This window comes from Grampus griseus (genome assembly GCF_964374135.1).
Source record: "Grampus griseus genome assembly, chromosome: 3".
In the NCBI taxonomy this organism is placed as follows: Eukaryota; Metazoa; Chordata; class Mammalia; order Artiodactyla; family Delphinidae; genus Grampus; species Grampus griseus.
Window position 1 is genome coordinate 147,701,502 of NC_139019.1, and position 23,503 is coordinate 147,725,004.

General features: G+C 44.5%; 1 protein-coding gene across 1 annotated transcript; it reads left to right on the forward strand.

Moving 5' to 3' along the window:
- The first annotated feature begins 528 nt into the window (after positions 1-528).
- On the forward strand, positions 529-19,626 carry BNIP1 (BCL2 interacting protein 1). Its single transcript, XM_082650154.1, has 6 exons — positions 529-730; positions 3,463-3,555; positions 7,755-7,846; positions 11,018-11,119; positions 11,925-12,043; positions 18,988-19,626. The coding sequence occupies exons 1-6, from the start codon at positions 647-649 to the stop codon at positions 19,182-19,184; spliced, it is 687 nt and encodes a 228-aa protein (XP_082506280.1). The 5' UTR covers positions 529-646; the 3' UTR covers positions 19,185-19,626.
- The last annotated feature ends 3,877 nt before the right edge of the window (positions 19,627-23,503 follow it).

Below are 23,503 nucleotides of genomic sequence, written 5' to 3' on the forward strand. Positions count from 1 at the left end.
CAGCGAGGTAAATTTATTAAATCCAATTGTACACAAAAGGCAACCACCAGGAGCCAGTGAAGGGGTGTAAGCTGGAATGTGACTTGATCAGATGTGCGTTTTAGGAAGATCCCTTGGACCGTGAGCTGGACTGACAGGAAGTACCCTAGCAAACTGCTTTGAATTCCGTACATTTAAAAATGTAATGATAACATTTGTCTTTTTTTTCTTTCACTCCACAATTTATATTCACTGTAGAAAATATGAAAAATACAAGAAAGTTTAAAGAAATATAAAAAACTGTTAATTCCACCTTCCAGAGACATCCCAATTGATACTTTTCCTCCAGTTTTTTTCCCCCCTCTATGCAAAAAATATGCAGTCATTAGAATGACTGATGGGCGGAAGATGGGGAGAGGCCCCTGTTAAAGCGTTGCTGATAATTTCCTCCTCTCTTTCTCTCCGTCTTACTAGGTCCACACCAAGGGGCCGACTGATTTTTCCCACGAGTCAGGGAAAGTCCACAGGACTCGGCGCTACCACCCTCGCTCGCCGCAGGCCGGTCTCTAGGAGTCGCTGCCGCAAAACCCGACGGGGAAGAAGGAAGCTGGTGCGAAAACGCGTTGGAATTTGGGCACCGCGGCAGCCCGTAGCCGGCTTTCCCAACATGGCGTTTCCCCAAGACGTCCACGTCAGGATCTGTAACCAAGAGATTGTCAAATTCGACCTGGAGGTGAAGGCGCTTATCCAGGTACTAATGCCCGGGACCCCCGCCGGGGTCCAGTAGCCCTAAACCCAAGATCCACTGGCCTTCTGTGAGCTCGGCGGTCTCACTCCCGAGCTTTTCCCCCTTGGTCCCTTCCCCTTCGTCCCCTTGACCGTTGGCCTTGATACTCCATCTGGCTGCCGTTGGCTCGCCCTCTTCCGGGACGCCCCCTCCACCTCAGTCCCGACCAGCCTTCCCCTTTGTGGCCCCTCCCCTACACACCTCTGGCCGTCGCCTCGCCCCCACGACAGCTTCAAAGCTTACCTGTCATCCTGCTTGGCCCCGCCTTCTGGCACCGTCCTCTCCATCCTTTGGTAGCGTCCTGGAAGCCATTAGCCTCGCCCCCTGCTGGCCAGCTCCCAGGGTCCGATGCCCCGTGGCACCAAAGGCCACCTGGCATGGGAGGCACCGTTCGTTACGTGAAACGAACGTCACCTAGACCGTAGTTGAGATTGTTGTAAATGAGGAAATCGAGTCTGCCTGGATCAGAAAGCAGATACTGGCAAAACTGGGACCCGGACAGGGAAAGTTAGTCTGTAGAAAAGACTTAAGAGTCTACTCTTTCGTTTAACAGATGGGGTAATTGAGGTCCTTTGCCTTAAGCCAATTTTAAGGATAGAAGGTAGTATTGCAGTAAACCAATTGGCATAGGCAAGAGTTAGGAATGTAGAAATAGTTCCTTGAGTTTAGCAAAAAGAAACCAAAAGTTTAAAACCTTCCTTTTAGGCAGATCGTTTCCATTTCCAACAAATGTTACTAAACATTCGATGTAGACTCAGAGTTTGCAACTAGCTGTCGTAAAAGGTGAAGGAAAGTAAGGCTACCCACGGAAATCAGATGCAAAATAAACCAAATTAATAGCTTATTATATGTTGCGAGGACTGTGATTTAACGAGTAACCCAGAGAACAAGTGAGGCAACTTGATGCAAACATTTAAACTTCTTGAACTTCACATTTCCCATGTGTAAACTACGAAACATCTGGGCCAATTCTAGAAAAATAAATTTAAGATTCAGAACAAATGAAATTGCCTTTTCACATAATCTAAATTGCTTAAGCGCCCTTTTGCACTTTCCAACATTTGCATTCTCTTGATGAGAGCAATTGATGATAGCTAGATTTAGCATACTCTTACTGTGTTCCAGCTCCTCTGCTAAGCCCTTTACATAGGTACCTGGTCTGTGAAGTGGGTATGTTGTGATGAGGAAACTGAGGCACAGAGGACTCTAACTTTCAAGGTTACACAGCTAATAAACTGCTACAACCAGAATTTGAATCCACATAATCTGGCTCTAGGGCCTTCTTTAAAACCTGGCCCTGGGATGAGGTCTCCATAGACCTCTGCGAGCTGGAGGAGGAGTATTACTCGTCTAGCTCAAGTCTTTGCGAAGCTAATGGTCTGCCTCTGTGTGAAGCTTACTGGAGGCTGGACCTCAACACAGACTCCACTGACGGCCTCTCAGGCCCTCTGCCGGCATCCCCAGAGCCCAGTGCTGGCCCCCTGCAGGCTGCAGCCCCTGCCCACTCCCACGCCGGTGGCCCCGGCCCCATGGAGCACGCCTGAGCCTCCCAGGGCTCCCCTCCCCGGGCCTCTAGGGTCTTAGGAATGAAATCCAGGGCTCCCCTCTGGGCCCACCACAGCCTCAACTCCCTTCAGCCTTGGAGAGCCGCCATGGCCTCTTTGGGAACTGTTTCAGCTCAGGGACAGCCCACCTAGGAGTGTTGGGGGAAAGCAGTGCCCCCAACCATGCTGGGGTGGCCCATCCTTCCTCGAGTCGTCACCCCTTATTTGCTACCTTCCTGGCTGGCTGGATGGAAGGAAGTTTCCAGGATAGTTTGTCCTGTTGAGGACCTAACAGCGGGGCAGGGTTGATGCCCAGCATTGGGAGACCTGACCTGAGCATGGTGTTTACAATGGCGGGGAGGATGGAAGTGCTCAGAGTGGACAGTACTAGCCAAGGCCAGGCCCCCATGCAGAGCTCTGCCCGCTACCTTGCCCTGAGGCTCTCTGCGCTAGCTGACTGCCCCTGCAGGGCTGTGGGGAAAAGAGGGCTGCCCACTCTTGCAGAAGTCAGGCAGGGTCCTTCCTAATTCCGCTGCTGCATACGTTTTGGTTATTTTTGTAATGAGACTGTTGAATAAAACCAGCTCCGCCCTTCTGCAAAAAACCCCAAAAAAACAAAAACAAAAAACCTGGCCCCGGTAATTTTGAATGTCCAGAAACAAATTCTAAATCTACCTTCAAACATGTTTATAAACAGTGTGATTTATAATAGATGGTTTGTAAAATTAGATTGAGAAGTTAATCTTGGCATATGATGCCAGGAATTTAGCATCTTGATTTTCAAGTTGGAAAGATCTAAAGTTATAGTATCTCTTTCGGATGTTTATTCTTGTCAGATGTATAAGCTGCTTTAAGTCTTTCATAGTGGCTGGGTGGCGTTTTGTTAAGCTTCAGGAACTAAGAAGTCAAGACAATTTTGTTTCTATCTATGCCTTTATGTTGCTTGGTCAGAATTAACCTAAAGCGGGATGAGAAAATGTAAATTATAATGTTTTTGCTTGTGTTGCAGAGGTAAATAGCAAAGATCAGGGTGAATTACAGTCAGTAGGCCAAACTTAGTTGTGCTGTAAGCCAACTCTCTCACTGTACAGCTGGTGTCATTTCATTGCATTGTCTTGAGAACGACCTCTTCATCTCTTCAATGTCTCCTAGGATATTGGAGATTGTTCAGGGCCATTAAGTGCACTTACCGAACTGAATACTAAAGTGAAAGAGAAGTTTCAACAGTTGCGGCACAGAATACAGGTGAGTGTCTGCAGAGCTGGGATGCTGAAACTGGGTAACGATGAATGGGGCTTGGAACTGGGACTAACCTCTGCTCGAGAGCTGTCCAGGTCCTTCAGTAAATGTTCAGATGGGAGTAGTAAACGTTTAGACAGTGGAGGTAACTGTACTAACCTGCTATCCAGGTAGAGATGAGGGACTTCTGAATGCACGGCACTGCCAGCTATGTTACAGGTAGATAGTAGAGACACCATTGTCCTGGGAATTTTTCAACTTGAAAACTCTGAGGTCACTTGCATTACTTTCTTTTCTCTACCACTCTCTCCAACCCATCCACCTCAATCCATTACCAGTGTCCCCTGGTTTTTTTTTCCGTGCTGTCACTTTGCCCAGCCTCTTCCTCTCTGTTTCTGTAGTCTCCAGTCACATCATATGCATATGTAACAGTCCTGAATTCGACTAGGGTATATGTGCTGTCTCCAAAAACAATAGAATGAGAAAAGTAGCAGTCTGAATAGCATAGGTGTTTCTGTGCTGTGCCCTGAGTGAGGGTAAGATGGGTGGCATGGAGCTGGCCATTCCTGTCTGGGTCTTGGGGCACCTGGTCTCGCTGCATATGGTTCTTGGATTTAAAGACTTGTGCTCTCTTTATGACATGGCCCCAAATGCCAGCCAATAACCCTGTTTTTGCTTACCAGAAGAAGACAGTCTGTTCCAAAGATGATAGAAAAACTGGCAGTTTGGACCCTGAAAAACAGGATGTCTGTGTCCTGTGCGTTGCTTCCTAAGGGATTTTCAAGGGCAATTTTGGCAATATGCAGTTTTTGTCAAAGGAGTTCACTTGAAGATTTCAGCAATGTCACTGAACCTGGCTGATCTCTTTCCACCTCCATCTCTAGTGCTGATTTAATCATTTTAATTTTTTAATTTAGAAAGCCTGTTACTTTCACATTTTTTTATATATGCGTATATGTGTGTAAATATTGGCAGGCAGGAAAAAGTGCAGTGAAAATCTTAGGTGTGCCTCCTTATTTGTTCTCTGTTCCCCTCCTCCAAATAGGTAACCACTCTTATATGTTACTTATGTATCTTTCCATAGTTTCTCTACTCAGATACTAAAAAAGACAAATGTTTTCTTACTTCTTCCCCATTTCTCATCTAAAAGGTAGCATATTAAAAATGGTATTTTAATACCATTTTTAAACTGAATATGTATTGGAAATCTTTCCATGTCAGTATTGGGAAGCTTCCTCATTCTTTTTTTATAGCCATAATTTATTTTTGGCCTGTTCTCTGTCAAAGGGCATTTATTTGGACTGTTTTTTTGCTTTTTAAAGCAAATTTATTCCATGAAAGACCTTTTTTCAACTCATATGACTTCAGCTCTCCAACCACACTCACCACCTTAAGTATAAGTATTTCCTTGTTCTTTCTGTTTAAGTTTCTGTGTGCTCACCCAGTGTTTATGTCCTTCACTAAGTAAGATAACCTCAGTACATTTACACATTTGTTATGTCCCTCCCTCCCAATCATCAGCTCTTCAAGCACCAGTCTACCCCTGGCACCTAGTAAGGCCCTAATAATTTTGCACATGGTCAATGAATATTGACTCCATCCCAGTTTTAATCTGCATCTCCAAACATTTATTAGTGTATAAACAAGCATATAAATAAATAAATTAGTATATAAATGAGCTAATAGTTTATGTTTTTGCATCAATAGCTTGATTAAAACTGGAACTTGTTTTAATTTGAAAGCCAAAAGTATGACATGACCAGACAGGGAAGGACAAATATCATATGATATCACTTACACGTGGAATCTAAAGAATAATACAAATGAACTTATTTACAAAAACAGAAATAGACTCACAGACATAGAAAACAAACTCGTGGTTAACAAAGGGGAAAGGGTGGTGGAGGGCTAAATTAGGAGTTTGGGATTAACAGATACACAGCACTATATAGAAAATAGTTAAACAACAAGGATTTACTGTACAGCACAGGGAACTATATTCAAATCTTATAATAACCTATAATGGAAAAGAATTGGAATATATATATATATATATCTGAATCACTTTGCTATATACCTGAAACTAACACAATATTGTAAATCAACTATACTTCAGTTAAAAAAATAATGACATGAGGGCTTCCCTGGTGGCGCAGTGGTTGAGAGTCTGCCTGCCGATGCAGGGGACGCAGGTTCGAGCCCCAATCCAGGAGGATCCCACATGCCGCGGAGCAGCTGGGCCCATGAGCCATGGCCGCTGAGCCTGCGCGTCCGGGGCCTGCGCTCCGCAACGGGAGAGGCCACAGCAGTGAGAGGCCCGCGTACTGCAAAAAAAAAAAAAAAAAAAAAAAATGACGTGAGACTCAAGGTATATTGACATCTTTAATTATAGTCTGTCTGATAGTGCCATCATCTGAAGTTCTCGGGGGTCTCAGACAGCTGGTTGTTAGGTCTGCTGTCCCTCACTGTGGTGGATGGTTGGGTCCTGGTGTTTGGTTATTTTGGGCTCTGAGTACTCCTCTTCAGAAGCCCTTCCTGGTGGGACTTTTGTGTGGCCTGAGTTGAAGGCAAGTCTCTTCAAAGGTTTTTGCATTTGCTTTTGCCAGGTCTCCTAGGATTAGCACAAGTCTGGGAGCACTTTTGTGTTCATTTCTCCTCGTGGAGTTTCTGAAACCACTCAGGGAGTATGAATTTGAATCCTAGATCAGTGTGAGGGTAGCTCCATGGTTATATATTCTCAGGGAAGGTATTTTGTATCCCTCTAGCCAGACCCCACAGCAAAAAAGGACAAGCTTCCACATTTTCTCTGTGCTGGTTGACAGACATTTTCCTAGTTCACCTTTTCACTGAGGGTGTATCCCTTTGTGGTCCTGGCTTTGTGGTGTTCTCCATTTCCAATTCCTGGCCTCAAATGGCCAAGGCTTTATTTTCTGTCCCCACATGGACTTTACTTTTTTCTGTTTTTTTAAAAATATTTATTTATTTGGTTGTGCTGCGTCTTCGTTGCAGCAGGTGGGCTCTTTAGTTGTGGCAGGTGGGTTCCTTAGTTGCTGCTCGCCGGCTCCTTAGTTGTGGCATGTGAACTCTTAGTTGCGGCACACGTGTAGGGTCTAGTTCCCTGGCCAGAGATTGAACCTGGGCCCCCTGCATTGGGAGCGTGGAGTCTTAACCGCTGTGCCACCAGGGAAGTCCCCCCACATGGACTTTAAAACCCTGTTTGCCGCCAGTCTAAAATGAAATATGTACAGAGATTGAGAGTAAGCATGAAGCAACAGTAGTGGTATTTCCATCATATTTCAGAGTGGAATCAGTAGGCTCCTATATAGTTGTATTTTTTTCCTTTTCTTTTCAGGCATGCCCTAGATTAGAGAAGTGTATCTCCTGCTCCAGGGCAGCCTCACATCCCTCACAGGAAGACCGCTCTGGCTCTTAGTTCCCTTCTTGTTTTGTGGTCCTGGGGATGCTCCTTACTTCCTGCAGACTGAGCTATCTATGTAAAAGGATGTTTATTGTATGTGAACTGGCATTCCTAAGTCTTCCGTTCTAGGAGGGTTTTCTTTTTTCTAATATTTATTTATTTGGCTGCATCAGGTCTTAGTTGTGGCATGTGGGATCTCTCGTTGCAGCACGTGGGCCCTTCATTGCGGTCCGCAGGCTCCAGAGTTTGCGGGCTTAGTAGTTGAGGCATGTGGGCTTCTCTCTAGTTGTGGGGCACGGGCTCAGTAGTTGCAGCACACGGGCTCTCTAGTTGTGTCGCACGGGCTCTAGAGCATGCGGGCTTAGTTGCCCTGTGGCATGTGGAATCTTAGTTCCCCGACCAGGGATCAAACCCGCGTCCCCTGCGTTGGAAGGCAGATTCTTTTTTTTTTTTTTATGGTGTGCGGGCCTCTCACTGTTGTGGCCTCTCCCGTTGCGGAGCACAGGCTCCAGACGCTCAGGCTCAGCGGCCATGGCACACGGGCCAAGCCGCTCCACGGCATGTGGGATCTTCCCGGACCCGGGCACGAACCCTTGTCCCCTGCATCGGCAGGTGGACTCTCAACCACTGCGCCACCAGGGAAGCCCTGGAAGGCAGATTCTTAACCACTGGACCACCAGGGAAGTCCCTAGGAGGATTTTCAAGTGCTGTTGCATAATAGAAGTGCTCTCCAGTTTTGTATTAGCTTTTAAAGTCATTTTAATTTAGAGCTGTTTTCCCCCCACAGGAGCTTGAGCAGTCGGCTAAAGAGCAAGACAAAGAGTCGGAGAAGCAAGTTCTGCTCCAGGAAGTGGAGAATCACAAAAAGCAGATGCTCAGGTAGGTAGAGCCTGGCCTCCTGCTAGTGGCCTTGGCTGGGTTACTTGCTGCCTGTGAGGCTTGTGCCAGAGTTTGCCTAATAAACCTAGCTTAATGACTCAATTGTGCCATTTATACACAGACCGGATGTAATTCTCAAAGCTGGGGGGCAAGCAGGGGCTGTTGGGTAAGTGAGACTGTGTGTAGTTTACAAAAGCGTATTTAACATTATACTGTATTTTATATTTTTAAAAAAGCAAAAAAATGGTTGCTTTTGTAATACAAGGTCCTTTTTTTTTTTTTTAAATATTTATTTATTTGGCTGCACCAGGTCTTCGTTGCAGCACGCGGGATCTTTGTTGGTGCGTGCAGGATCTTTAGTTGCGGCAGGTGAGGTCTAGTTCCCTGACCAGGGGATTGAGCCCGGTTCCCCTGCATTGGGAGCAGGGAGTCTTAACCACTGGACCACCAGGGAAGTCCCAGTAATACAAGGTCCTTTTTAATCTAAAGAGAATTGATATCTTAAAAAGTCCATTGAAAGTGAACCTACTTAAGACAGACCAAAATGTAGAAAGTTTTGAATGGGACTTTATCTTAAAAAATGAAAAAAAAAATGTAAATAAGCTTATGTTAAATAAAATTGAGGTTTTCATTGCAGCTATATGCTAATCCTTGATTATATAACTGAAGGTATGTGCTATTTCTTGGTATTGAAATTGGGGGACTTATCCAACAAAATTGTCTGATAGCATGAAACTGTACCTGACCCTTCACATTTGATGTTTGCACCACAATCAAAAAGAGGATTGTTATTGCAAAAATATTTGAGGGCCCCATCAACTTTTCCAAGCCCCTGGTAGCCATATCCTTCTCTTTTGAAGTCCCTATCAATGTCACCATCCTTGTAGGTTTTCTCTTCATCCTTGTTAATTGGACTAACTGTCACATCTGTATTTGTCTATGGCTTTGCTTCTGATTTGAGTAATTCTCCAGCATCATCCTTGCTGACAGCAGCTCTGTTTATAATGCCCAGCCGTCAGGAGGATAGGGACTGACAAAGACATGGGCGTGGTAGAGGCTCCTGTGTGGAGGGAGGGATGTGTGAGTGGGGACCAGTGAGACTTTGTGTCATGATGGCTTTCCTTTCCCTAGGCCACCATGGGGACTCAGATTATAAACATTGAGTAAAGAGGACCCTTGTGTAAAATCTAGCAAGTTACACCAGCAAAACCACCTCAGCATGGGTTTAAAGTTGCGAGTGGCCATTCAGGATGTGCAATTCCAAGGTAGAGGAGAGAAAGCAGTAAATTAATACTTCGGCGATTTTGTGTTGAAACAGTACTTGTGCTTACCTGGGTTATCGTGCTTGTCACACTATACAGTAAATATTTTTGCTTGTCTTTCTCCCCAGTAAATGTGAGTCCCTGAGGGCAAGCACTGTTGTTCATTTATCTCTGCATTGCAGGGCCCAGCAGAACTCCCTTGTAAACAGTTGAAAATGTAATTGATTCTTTTAAAGTATCAGATGTGAGACGGCATAGCAGATGCTGGTCAGGCATCAGAGAGCTCATTTGAACACTTTCAACATAGAGGTGCTATTCAAAACCACCCTATCAGTTCGTGTACTCTCATTTGCCTCTTTAAATATTCCGGGGGTTAGCACAATTGATTTGAGCCAGCTGCGTAAGAGTTCTAGTGCATGAGTTTGATTCTCTGAGGAGCCCAGTTAACTTTTTTATAGTCCATCAAACAAAGACCTCACTCTAATGTAAACTGGTACAGCCACTATGGAAAACAGTATGGAGGTTCCTCAGAAAACTAAAAATAGACTTACCATATGATCCAGCAATCCCACTTCTGGGCATATACCCAGAGAAAACTATAATTCAAACAGATACATGCGTCCCTATGTTCATAGCAGCACTATTCACAATAGCCAAGACATGGAAACAACCTAAATGTCCATCGATAGATGAATGGATAAAGAAGATGTGGTACATATATACAATGGAATATTACTCAGCCATAAAAAAGAATGAAATAATGCCATTTGCAACAAACCGAGAGATTATCTTACTAAGCAAAGTAAGTCAGAAAGAGAAGGACAAATACCATATGATATCACTTATAAGTGGAATCTAAAATACGACACAAATGAATGTATCTATGAAACAGATAGACAGACAGACAGAGAGAACAGACTTGTGGTTGCCAAGGGGGAGTAGGGGAGGGAAGGACTAGGAGTTTGGGATTAGTAGATACAAACTAGTATGTATAAGATGGATAAACAACAAGGGCCTACTGTATAGCACAGTGGACTATATTCAATATCCTGTGATAAACCATAATGGAAAAGAATATGAAAATATATATAACTGAGTCACATTGCTATTCAGCAGAAATTAACACATTATATATCAACTATATCAACATTATATATCAACTTCAATAAAATATTAAATAAAAAAAGACCCTACTCGAACTCCAGGGAACTGTTCACCAAATTTGAGTTGTTTCTCGCAAGGAGATCAGGTAAAAAATGTAAATAAATCATGTCAGACTGGACTTTTCTAATACAGTGTGTTTGTGTTGTCCATGGTTGGTCTGTGGTATGTAAAGAACAGCAAATCTTGAAGAAATACTGAAGAAGACTGTCTTATGATTTTTCTACTTCCTATTACACATATTGATTGGGCAGCTAATGGGCCAATAACTGTTGTTCTGGGTACTGGTTATACAAAGATGAGCAAGTCATGGTTCTCGAGGAACAGAACCAAGTCGCACACAAGGCAAGGCAGTAATGTGTAAGAGATAACTTTGAACGGGCCTCGTGTGCCCCGCTGGGAAGTTTGGATGTTACCCTGAAGTCTGGAGCCATTGTGGGCTGTAAACAGAGGCATGCTATGGCCAGGTTGCTCCCTGTGGCTGTCCTGGGGGGAGAGGGACAGTTAATGGGCAGTAGGAAAACAACTCAGAGACAGCCTCCAGGATCCAGACAAGAGGTGTTGGGGCCTGAGCTGGAGCAGCTGCTGGGGCAACCAAGTGGAGGAAGTGGTGGGGGGGTGGGGATGGACCCTGGGCCAAACTCGGGTGGCCTTCCTTACTCCCTGGCTGGAAGGAAGACCTGCTGTGAATTGAACTGACAGCCTGGTGGCATCAACAGAAACTCACACATGACCCTTCTAATTCCAGCAATCAGACCTCATGGAGGAAGGCAAATCTCACTTGCAAAATTGCTATTGACAACCTAGAGAAAGCAGAACTTCTCCAGGGAGGAGACCTCTTCAGGCAAAGGTACCTGTCTTTTTGTCTTTCTGGGTTCTGGTGACAGAATAAAGAGCAATCGGCAAGGTGCAAAACCCACTGTGGGGAACCCCTTCTTGTTTTCAGCATAAAATTAGTATTTAATTTTATAAGTAATATTTTTTTTAAGTATGAAAGAAATATATTCTTATTTGTAGTAAATTAGTAAAATAAAAATATGAGTAACAAACTGAAAGTAAGTCATAATTGTACTACTCACAAACATTTTGATATATTGCCTCCTCTCATTATTTTTTCTTCCATATTTTTTATAAAGTCAATATCATACCATGCATAAAATTTAGTCTCCTACTCCCCTTCACTTAGTATCGTTGCACAGACTTACATTTTTTTTAAAAAGCTCTTTAAACAAAATGTTAATAGTACATAGTATTCCCTTATATTAACTAATCCCCTGTTTGTGTGTGTTTATATTTCTAGTTTGTCAGTATTATAAATAACACACCAGGGCACATGTCAGTACATAAGGCTTTGTCCACATTCTGGATGTTTCCTTTGGAGAGATTCCCAGATGAGATTATTGGTTCAAAGGCGTGAACATTTCTAAGGCCCCTAATACATATCGCCAGATGGCTTTCAGAAGGTAGCACCAGTTTACGTTCCTAATCAGCAGTCTTCAAGAGCATGCTCTCTGCACGCCTTTGTCACCGCTGACTATAATCATTTAAAAATATGTACTAATTCGATAGATTAAAAAATGGGATCTCATTTGAATCTGGGGCTTTCCTGCAGCCAGGCTTTTGTTGACATTCCTCCTCCCACTCTGGACTTCTAGGAAAACCGCCAAAGAGAGCCTGGCCCAGACGTCCAGTGCTATCACAGAGAGCCTCATGGGGATCAGCAGGATGATGTCCCAGCAGGTCCAGCAGAGCGAGGAAGCCATGCAGACGCTGGGTAAAGCCGGGCCTGCAGTGGGAAGCTGCTCCCAGAGATACGGGCTCCAGAGCCCTTGCCCCCGGGCTCCTCCACCTCTGCCCCCATCCGCCCCCAAGCTTACTGATCTGTGTGGCTTCTCACTTCTTTGACAGCCTGGTCTCACCCAGAGTGGGATACGCCTCTCTCATTTCCCTTTTCAGTTTTTATAGTTGTACTACAAGATCCACACAACCCCATCAAAATGTGCAGAAGCACTCCCAGGGGCTCTCTCCTGGAGAGTGGGCGCAGCAAGGCTGGAGGAGGGGCCTGGGAGTCTGTTTCTCATCTAGGGCGCTGGGGACACCCCTGGCCAGGCAGAGAGATGATCAGTTATTGGCTGGCAGCTAGTCTGCTAGTATTTCATCAGCTTACAGTTGTACTCCCCAATGTTATTTTTACTGTGAGCTCCTTTTATTTCTTTATTTTTGGGCTGCACCATGCGACATGCGGGATCCTAATTCCCCGACCAGGGATCGAACCCGTGCCCCCTGCAGTGGAAGCACGGAGTCCTAATTACTGGACCGCCAGGGAAGTCCTGTGAGCTGCTTTTAAAAGATGCAGTCAGGGCTTCCCTGGTGGCGCAGTGGTTGAGAATCTGCCTGCCAATGCAGGGGACACGGGTTCGAGCCCTGGTCTGGGAAGATCCCACGTGCTACGGAGCAACTAGGCCCGTGAGCCACAACTACTGAGCCTGCGCGTCTGGAGCCTGTGCTCCACAACAAGAGAGGCTGCGACAGTGAAAGGCCCACGCACCGCGATGAAGAGTGGCCCCCGCTCGCCGCAACTAGAGAAAGCCCTCACACAGAAACGAAGACCCAACACAGCCAAAAATAAATTAAAAAAAAAAAAAAAAAAAAAAGATGCAGTCAGAGGCCACAGAAGAAGCTTCCGCAGACCATCTGGGTCTCCCCAATAGCTTTTCCATGATGTCTCCCTTATAACACAGAAGAGAATCTGCCCTGCCCAGGATCCTCCGTGTAGGAAAACAGGAAGAGAGTTTACTCTTTGAAAGACTTTTGGAAGATTTTACACAGAGACAAAAGTAGAGAGCCTGGTACATGAGTCCCAGGAACCCATCACCCAGCTCCAGCAGTTGTCAACTCCTGGTCAGTCTTGTTCCAACTCTGTCCTCACTATGCTCCCATCTGGATTACTTTGAAGCAAATCTCAGACGTCATCCATATAAATATTTCAGTATGTCTCTCTAAAAGATAAGAGACTCTTGAAACAAAAAACAAACAAAACAAAACCACAATACCATTACCACCCCTAAAAATTATCTGTAATTTTGAACCACTCTTTTTTTTTCAGTGTACTATCAAAACAGGCAGAAGCAAAAGGAAAGCAAGCAGCTTATCCCCAAGGTCACTCCCTGTGTTTGAAAATTTTCTGGGTTTAGGCTCGGAACCAGCTGGTCACCTCCTCTGAGTGTGCACCGGGGTCATGGCCTGAGCCTGGGGAGAGGCCTTGGAGAACGTGAGAGGGAGGAGCCAGCCTGGCCTTGGAATCGAGGACTTTTCTGCCTCTGGTCGAGCGACAGGACACCCACACCCAGCACGTATATCAGAAACAGACCATATATTTAAGTGGTGAGAAGGCTGCACAGATCCTGATGGTTTCTGGGGTGTTGAGGGTCATTCTTGGGGTACATTTTGTAGGAGAGATAGCCATTGAAAAAAGAAGAATGCAGTTCTTTTTTTTTTTTTACTTATTTATTTTTGGCTGTGTTGGGTCTTCGTTGATGCACCAGGCTTTCTCTAGTTGCGGCGAGCGGGGGCTACTCTTCGTTCCGATGTGTGGGCTTCTCGTCGTGGTGGCTTCTCTTCGTTGTGGAGCGTGGACTCTAGGCGCACGGGCTTCAGTAGTTGTGGCTCTTGGGCTCAGTAGTTGTGGCCCACGGGCTCTAGAGCGCAGGCTCAGTAGCTGTGGTGCATGGTCTTAGTTGCTGCAGGGCATGTGAGATCTTCCCGGATCAGGGCTTGAACCCGTGTCCCCTGCATTGGCAGGAGGATTCCTAACCACTACATCACCAGGGAAGTCAAAGAATACAGTTCTTAATCCTTTCTTTATGACTCACAAATTCAAAAGTCTTTTAGGGGCTTCCCTGGTGGCACAGTGGTTGGGAATCTGCCTGCTAATGCAGGGGACACGGGTTCGAGCCCTGGTCTGGGAGGATCTCACATGCTGCAGAGCAACTAGGCCCGTGAGCCACAACTACTGAGCCTGCGCGTCTGGAGCCTGTGCTACGCAACAAGAGAGGCCACGATAGTGAGAGGCCTGCGCACCGCGATGAAGAGTGGCCCCCGCTTGCCACAACTAGAGATAGCCCTCGCACAGAAACGAAGACCCAACACAGCAAAAATAAATAAATTAATTAATAAACTCCTACCCCCAACATCTTCTTAAAAAAAAAAAAAAAGTCTTTTAGGACCATAATTTTTTTTTAAAAGCCCATTAAGGATATGATGTCTGGTATTTGCTGTAAAATTGTAGGTGGGGGGAATTGAATGGGGGTCGTGAGGGGACAGGACTGCAAGGGAGTTGGTGGTTCATGTGTATGGGTGCTGACACATGGCACTTCATGATATTATTCTGTCTACTTTTGTGATGGTTAAAATTCTCTGTAAAGAAAGTTTAACAAAGAAAGGCCTATTAGGTTTTTACTTAACAGGTTCTTACTTAGGTTTTCAAAATGGCAGCAGGCATGGAGAAAGAGGGCTGAGAGGGATTTTTGTTACATGAGTGTTTGTTTTTACCCCTTCTCCGTGTTTTTTTTTTTTTTAAATAGATCTTTATTGGAGTATAATTGCTTCACAATACTGTGTTAGTTTCTGTTGCACAACAAAGCAAATCAGCCATATGCATACACACGTGCCCATACCCCCTCTCTCTTGCGCCTCTCTCCCATCCTCCCTATCCCACCCCTCCAGGTCATCGCAAATCACTGAGCTGACCTCCCTGTGCTATGCGGCTGCTTCCCACCAGCCAACTATTGTACATTCGGTAGTGTATATATATCGACGCTACTCTCACTTCACCCCAGCTTCCCCCTCCCACCCCATGTCCTCAAGTCCATTCTCTATGTTTACCTCTTTATTTCTGCCCTGCAACTAGGTTCATCAGTACCAGTTTTTTTTTTTATTCCATATATATGCGTTAGCATATGGTATTTGTTTTCTCTTTCTGACTTCACTCTGTATGACAGACTCTAGCTCCATCCACCTCACTACAGATAACTCAATTTCGTTTCTTTTTATGGCTGAGTAATATTCCATTGTATATATGTGCCACATCTTCTTTATCCATTCATCTGTTGATGGACATCTGTAGCTTCCCTGTCTTGGCTATTGTAAATAGAGCTGCAATGAACATTGTGGTACATGTCTCCTTTTGAATTATGGTTTTCTCAGGGTATATGCCCAGTAGTGGGATTGCTGGGTCATAAGGTAGTTCTATTTTTAGTTTTTTAAGGAACCTCCGTACTGTTCTCCATAGTGGTTGTATCAATTTATATTCCCACCAACAGTGCAGGAGGGTTCCGTTTTCACAACCCCCTTTCCAGCATTTATTGTTTCTAGATTTTTTGATAATGGCCATTCTGACCGACGTGAGGTGATACCCCATTGTAGTTTTGAGTTGCATTTCTCTAATAATTAGTGATGTTGAGCATCTTTTCATGTGCCTCTTGGCCATCTGTATGTTTTCCTTGGTGAAATGTCTGTTTAGGTCTTCTGCCCATTTTTTAACTGGATTGTTTGTTTTTTTGATATTGAGCCCCATGAGCTGTTTGTATATTTTGGCGATAAATCCTTTGTTGTTTCATTTGCAAATATTTTCTCCCATTCTGAATGTTGTCTTTTTGTCTTGTTTATGGTTTCCTTTGCTGTGCAAAAGCTTTGAAGTTTAATTAAGTCCCATTTGTTTATCTTTGTTTTTATTTCCGTTACTCTAAGAGGTGCGTCAAAAAAGATCTTGCTGTGGTTTATGTCAAAGAGTGTTTTTCCTGTGTTTTTCTCTAAGAGCTTTATAGTGTCTGGTCTTACATTTAAGTCTTTAATCCATTTGGAGTTTATTTTTGTATATGGTGTTAGGTAGTGTTCTAATTTCATTCTTTTACATGTAGCTGTCCAGTTTCCCCAGCGCCACTTAATTGAAGAGGCTGTCTTTTCTCCAGTGTACGTTCTTGCCTCCTTTGTCATAAATTACATGCCCATACATGTGTGGGTTTATCTCTGGTCATTCTATCCTGTACCGTTGATCTATATTTCTGTTTTTGTACCAGTGTCATACTGTCTTGATTACTGTAGCTTTGTGGTATAGTTTGAAGTCAGGGAGCCTGATTCCTCCAACTCCATTTTTCTTTCTCAAGATTGCTTTGGCTATTCGGGGTCTTTTGTGTTTCCATACAAATTGTAAAATTTTTTGTTATAATTCTGTGAAGAATGTCATTGGTAGTTTGATAGGGATTGCATTGAATCTGTAGATTGCTTTGGGCAATATAGTCATTTTCACAATATTGATTCTTCCAATCCAAGGACATGGTATATTTCTCCATCTGTTTATGTCATCTTTGATTTCTTTCATCAGTGTTTTATAGTTTTCTGAGTACAAGTCTTTCACCTCCTTAGGCAGGTTTATTCCTAGGTATTCTATTCTTTTTGTTGCAGTGGTAAATGCGAGTGTTTACTTAATTTCTCTTTCTGATTTTTCGTTGTTGGTGTATAGGAATGCCAGAGATTTCTGTGCATTAATTTTGTATCCTGCAACCTTACCAAAGTCATTGATTAGTTCTATTAGTTTTCTGGTGGCATCTTTAGGATTTTCTATGTATAGTATCATGTCATCCTCAAACAGCGACAGTTTTACTTCTCCTTTTCCGATTTGGATTCCTTTTATTTCTTTTTCTTCTCTGATTGCTGTGGCTAGGACTTCCAAAACTATGTTGAATAAGAGTGGTGAGAGTGGACATCCTTGTCTTTTTCCTGATCTTAGAGGAAATGCTTTCAGTTTTTCACCACTGAGTATGATGCTTGCTGTGGATTTGTCATATATGGCTTTTATTATGTTGAGGTAGATTCCCTCTGTGCCCATTTTCTGGAGAGTTTTTATCATAAATGGGTGTTGAATTTTGTCAAAAGCTTTTTCTGCATCTCTTGAGATGATCATATGGTTTTTATTCCTTAATTTGTTAGTGAGGTGTATCACATTGATTGATTTGCGTATATTGAAGAATCTTTGCCTCCCTGGGATAAATCCCACTTGATCATGGTGTATGATCCTTTTAATGTGCTGTTGGATTCTGTTTGCTAGTATTTTGTTCAGGAGTTTTGTATCTATGTTTAACAGTGATATTGGTCTATAATTTTCTCTTTTTGTGATATATTTTTCTGGTTTTGGTATCAGGGTGATGGTGGCTTCATAGAATGAATTTAGGAGTGTTTCTCCCTCTGCAATTTTTGGAAGAGTTTGAGAAGGATCGGTTTTAGCTCTTCTCTAATCTGTGTTTTTCAAAACGCTACTCTGTTTCCTCTGGTAATTTCTTTTATTTGTTAATTAACTTGTAATTTTGTGAAAAGGTAATATAAATTACGTGGTTAAGGAAAAAACCTCCAGGCCAACACTGTCCCATGGAAACATAATGGGAGCCACATACATTCACTTAAAATTTTTCATTAGACACATTAAAAAAAGTAAAAACAAACATATGAAATTAATTGTAATCATATATTTAACCATTTCAATATATAATTCATAGTGAAAATTATTGAGATATTTGACATTCCTTTTTTTTCTTTCCACACTAGAGCTCTGAAATCGTGTAGGTATTTTACCCACAGAGACATGGATATTTGGATTGGACACATTTTACACACTCAGGTGTCACATGTGTCTAGTGGCCGTCGTTCCGGGCTGCACAGCCCTGGACAGTACAGGAGGGAAACAGAAAGACGGCTCTCCCTTCTGACCTCCCCCTGCCCCTGACTTCCAGGTCTGCTGCCAGAGGGGCGCACTGTTACCAGTTTCTTTCATAGCCTTCTGAGACCCTCCAGCATGCAGAGTACAAGCAAATTAAATGTTACCTATCCCTTTCTTACAGAAATGGAAACATTTCACATGTTGTCCTTCATGCCTCACCTTCTCACCCGACAACATGTTTCATTCTGTGGCTGTTCTGGTGATGCCCTGTAGAGGAATCTTGCCAGGGAAACCTTCTTCCTCAAGTGTCAGGTCCAGGAACCCACACTCCAGTTAGTTTGACATGTGGGCACAACGAGCCTTAAGGGACACGTGCCTCCTTGTAGGTTTCACACAGGGGCTGGAGCACAGGTGTCACGTGTTTAAAGCTACAGCCAGTGTCCCAGGACTGCAGGACAGGCATGTGTGAGGGCATGTGGCAGGACCCAGGACATCCCTGCCCCTTCACGATCCCACAAAGAGCAGATCTGACCACCAGGCGTCCTGGCGGGTGCACCTCACAGGCGGCAAGTCCTACCCCCAGCCCTGCCCCCACAGAGACCTCACAGTGCCTGTCCACGGCACCCGCGTTAGTTTTGCGGCCGGGGGTTCTTCTCAGCAGCGCCTGCCTCCTCCAGAAAGCGGAGATTGGTGGTGAGGAAAGGAACCGTCCTCTGCCCTTTTCCCTGGTTATGTCCATGTTGGGAGGACTCCTAGTTATGGCCCTGTGACTGTATGTAAACAAACCTCCTCCTTCCCTGAGCTGGATGGGACCCAGGGAAGTGCCTCTCCTTGCCCTGTCCTTGTTCTGTGCTCCTCTGCGTCGCGTCTGTTCACATCCTTTGCCCTGGCTCAGAACTTGCTTCCGAGCACAGTGTTAATTACTGGGAACCCAGCTGGCAGAGCAGAGTCTTTGGATTCTGTGTTGTACAGTTTCTTAGTCAGGCTCCCTCCCTCTTTTGTTTCAGTTAATTCTTCACGGACTATCCTGGATGCAAATGAAGAATTCAAGTCCATGTCGGGGACCATCCAGTTGGGACGGAAGCTCATCACAAAATATAATCGCCGAGAGCTGACTGACAAGCTTCTCATTTTCCTTGCGCTCGCCCTCTTTCTTGCTACGGTTCTCTATATTGTGAAAAAGCGGCTCTTTCCGTTTTTGTAAGATCTGAGAGCTGCCAGCTTTTGCCCTTTGAGTTCCAGTGTCAGGATCCAGCCACACTCCTGAGCTCTGGCCCCGGCCACCAGACTGATCCACGCCCCCCAGTCTGCTCCAGTCGCTCAGCAGGTCCGATGGAGACACAGCCCCGCCTCCCGGAGCTTCTGCAGGTGGCTGGCGTGTAAGGGGCGAACAGAGCAAGGGGAGGAAGGCCTGTCATCGGGACACCTGCAGAGACAAAGGGACTCCAAGAGCTGTCCCACACTGTGGGTGGCTGCCACTTGAGGCACTCGGGCTGGCCTCCAGGATTTGATGCCCCTCTTGGGTCCCCCTCCCCCACTGCAGCCTTAATGCCAGATCTGGAGGAGGGAAGAGAAAAGGGGGAGAAAGAGGAGGATGGAAACTCACGTCCATTCCTTGAATAAAGTTGACTAAATTTTTTTTTTATTTAAAAAAATGTATTTATTTATTTTTGGCTGTGTTGGGTCTTCATTGCTGCACGCAGGCCTTCTCTAGTTGTGGCAAGCAGGGGCTACTCTTCATTGCGGTGGCTTCTCTTGTTGCGGAGCACGGGCTCTAGGCATGTGACTTCAGTAGTGGTGGCTCTAGGGCTCTAGAGCACAGGCTCAGTAGTTGTGGCACGCGGGCTTAGTTGCTCCGCGGCATGTGGAATCTTCCCGCACCAGGGCTCGAACCCCTGTTCCCTATATTGGCAGGTGGATTCTTAACCACTGCACCACCAGGGAAGTCCCAAGTTGACTATTTAACAGCATGAAATGCATTCGGTTTTCTAAGGTATCCCTCTGGGAATTCGTGTGCCTGTCTTGATGTCCAGATTTCTAGAACATGAATTTAGATCACTGATTTGTTCACTCACCAAAGAGTGATTAATCAACAGCCACATGCAGGGTGTCACAGACACTGCCGTGGTCCCTCCCTCAAGGAGCAAGACGAACAAGATCCCGCAGACTCTCAGGAAGGAGGGTGCACCCAGCCCCCCCTGGAGGAGGCTCACACCAGTGTCTGAAGAGGATGAGGCAGACACCCTCTTTCGACGCACAGTGGCCTGGCCTGGCCTGGGGGTGTGCACTGTCTCAGGGGCTGGCCCACACCTTTCTCTTTGAGGTCCAGAGCTAAATATAACCAAGAGAGTGAAGCTGGTGATAAGCTGGGGCCTGTCTGGGCCTGAGTTCTGTTGAGGCCTGGGGGGATAGCAGGGCCCAGGCTAGGCCAGGCTGGGAGATGTTAGTGTCTCCTTGTGCTAAAGGCCTGGCTGACCTCGCACACAAAATCCCAGCCTCCCCCACTATTTATAGCCCCAGAAGCCCTGGGACGGTAATGTGGGGGCAGAGGGGAAAGTGAAAAGAACATGTGGATTTGAATGTTGCTTCAAAGACTTGGTTTTGAGTCTTGGCTCTGCCACTAAGGAACCACATGACCCTGGGCAAGTTACCTTATGCCACTAAGCTTCAACTTCCCCCCCTGTAAAGTGGGGGTGATAGTCCATATAGATGCTTGTAGGGTCCATTTGAGAATCACACAAGAATGTAAAGTAGCAAGTGCAGCTTCTGTCTGAGCCATGGGCTTCCCAAATCCAGCCACCTTCAGGCCTCTGGGCCCCAAGGTTTCCTGAAGCAAACAGCCAGGTTCTCCAGGGAAAGCTGGCCTGGGCATCAGAAGTTCTGTTTAGATCTGTTTGAGCAGAGGATGTCAACAGTTAAGGCCTCAGTTATGAAGTGTCACATCGTCCTGGGACCAAGTTAGAAGAGACTGGCTGCACACCTCAGACTGACTAGTTTAATGAGTAGGTTCTGAGTTAAAGTATACACAGTTTATATATATATATATATATCTCATCCTTAAACAACTTCTGGCCCCAAAAGGCACTCAGTGCAAGTTGTGCATGTGTGTGTCTTATTTATAGTCAAATTAAAGCTGAGACTAAAGCACAGATGGGAAATTCCCACTCAGATTCCAGCTGTAAGTGCAGCAGATGGATGTGATCATGTTAGGATTTTCTTGCTTAACATTTTTCTTTACTACTTTCCACTAATTGTCAACATCCTCCTCACAATATGGAAATGTGTGGGCTCTGTACTCCCTAGAAATTCTCCTTTTGACACTTTATTCCTCTTTTCCTTGCCTCCGTCTGAAAATAGGGTTGAATGTGACCCATTTTGAAATGTCATCGATAGCATATCTCGCAACCCCACCAGGTCCGTAAGTCGTCCCCGGTGGGGCTGGTGGTGCAGAAAGCCACACCTCCATGTTCAACCAGGAGGGGGCAGTACTCACATTTGCTCTGTGGTCTTGCTATGTGTAGACTATTTCCATCCGTCCGCATGAAATGCTCTCACGGATTTTTTCTTTTTTAAAAGATACCAGATATTTTAAAAACATGCAAATGTACAAAGTTTACCTGTATAGTTTTTGGAAGACATTTCATGAATCACCTTAATTTTCACTGTTAAGCAGTAAGGCAAGCTTCTATTCTCCATTTTGCTTAGCCGACAGTCAAGGAATTAAAAGTATTAGAACAGTCTTCAAGGGGTCATTCATTCAAGTATTTACTGAACACCTACTTGGTGCCAGGCACTATGTTAGGGATACTCAGTGAACAAAACAAAGATTCCCTGCCGTCCTGGAACTTGTAGTACGTGGGGGGAGGGTGGGCAGATGATAATTAATGGCCTAGAAAACAAACTTGTGGTTACCAAAGTGGAGTGGGAAGGGAGGAGGGACAAATTAGGGGTATGGGATTAACAGATACAGACTACTATGTGTAAAATAGATAAACAACAGGATATATTGTATAGCACAGAAAATTATAGCCATTATCTTGTAATAACTTAAAATGGAGTATAATCTGCAAAAATACTGAATCACTATGCTGTATACATGAAACTACTATTATTAATCAATAATACTTGAATGTACTTCAATTTAAAAATTAACATACTAAATAAGTCATTCATTATGTTAGAAAATAAGTGTTTTGGGAAATGTGGCCCCAGCTAATGAAGATTTGGAATGGGGGAGGGCAGGTTTGCAGTGTTAAGTTGGGAGGTCACAGTTGGCCACACTGACAGGCAAGATTTGAGCAGAGTGGACGGCGGAGGGAATAGGGTTCCACACAGGGACCAGCTAGAGCAAAGGACTACGGTGGGAGCATCTGTGATATTGTGATTCATAATAAGAAATATATATTTGGTCTTCGTTGTGTTCCTGGCACAGAGGTCCTAAAACCATTGGAATTTCCTACGATAAAGGAGTGATAGATTTGTCCTTTGTTATGTTCAGGAGGAGAATTTTGGAAAGCACAGAGGATGGGAGTCGGTTGCCAGGGGAATCAACCACATGATTAGTGGATTGGAACTTACAGTCCTACCTCCCAACCTCCAGGGAGGGGAAAGGGGATGGAGATTCACTCTATCGATCATGAGTTCAATCATCGATGGCCAGTGATCTTCTTCCCTCTCCAGCTTTACATATTCTCAAAGGCAAGCTGATCTATCCGTGTCCCCAGAGCTGTCACCATCATCTAAAGGACCATCATCAAGAGTTTCAAAGTCAGAACATGAAAAAGAATATATATATGTATAACTGAATTACTTTTTGTACAGCAGAAATTAACACTGTAAATCAACTTCAATAAAATAAATTTTTAAAAATTTAAAAAATATCATTACACAGGAACTATATTTAATATCCTGTAATAAACCATAATAGAAAAGAATATATATGTATAACAGCAGAAATTAACACATCCTAAATCAACTATACTTCAATAAAATAAATTTAAAAAAATTTTAATAAAAAGATAAAATTCAAAAATAGAAAACAAAAAAACCCAAAGTTTTATCTCCACTCAGGTGAGCTCTGGACACCCCCTGTTATCTCCATTCAGATGTCCCCAAGGTCCCTTCACCTCAGCTCATCCCTGACCTCTCCCACACACAGCCTGGGCTTCTGCAGGCTTCTCTGTGTTCCCTGACATCCTCTCATTTCCCCTTCCTGGGTTCCTTTTCCCTCCACCAAGCTCCTCCCCTTGACTCCTTTTGCCTCCAGCCCAGGAGATAGTACTTCATTCAACAGGTACAAGTCCTGCCTCCACCACTGTGTGGGTGAGTTTAAGGGGCCCAAAAGGCCCTGCTGGAGGGGATCTAACAGTGTGACTCAATTTGAAGATGCTTCTAAGGAGAAAAGATTTTTTAAGAAAAGATAGTAAAATGTAAAATAAGCTCTGTTTTCTTCTTTGGTGAATGGCGGTCTCCCCTGGGGCCCGGCCTGAGGGTTTGCCCAATCTGTATTTCTTCCCTAAGCAA

Coding starts and splice junctions, on each gene's coding strand:
- BNIP1 (XM_082650154.1), top strand. CDS start 647: ATGGCGTTTCCCCAAGACGTCCACGTCAGGATCTGTAACCAAGAGATT. Junction 3,556..7,754: donor AGTTGCGGCACAGAATACAG/GTGAGTGTCTGC, acceptor TTCCCCCCACAG/GAGCTTGAGCAGTCGGCTAA. Junction 7,847..11,017: donor CACAAAAAGCAGATGCTCAG/GTAGGTAGAGCC, acceptor TTCTAATTCCAG/CAATCAGACCTCATGGAGGA.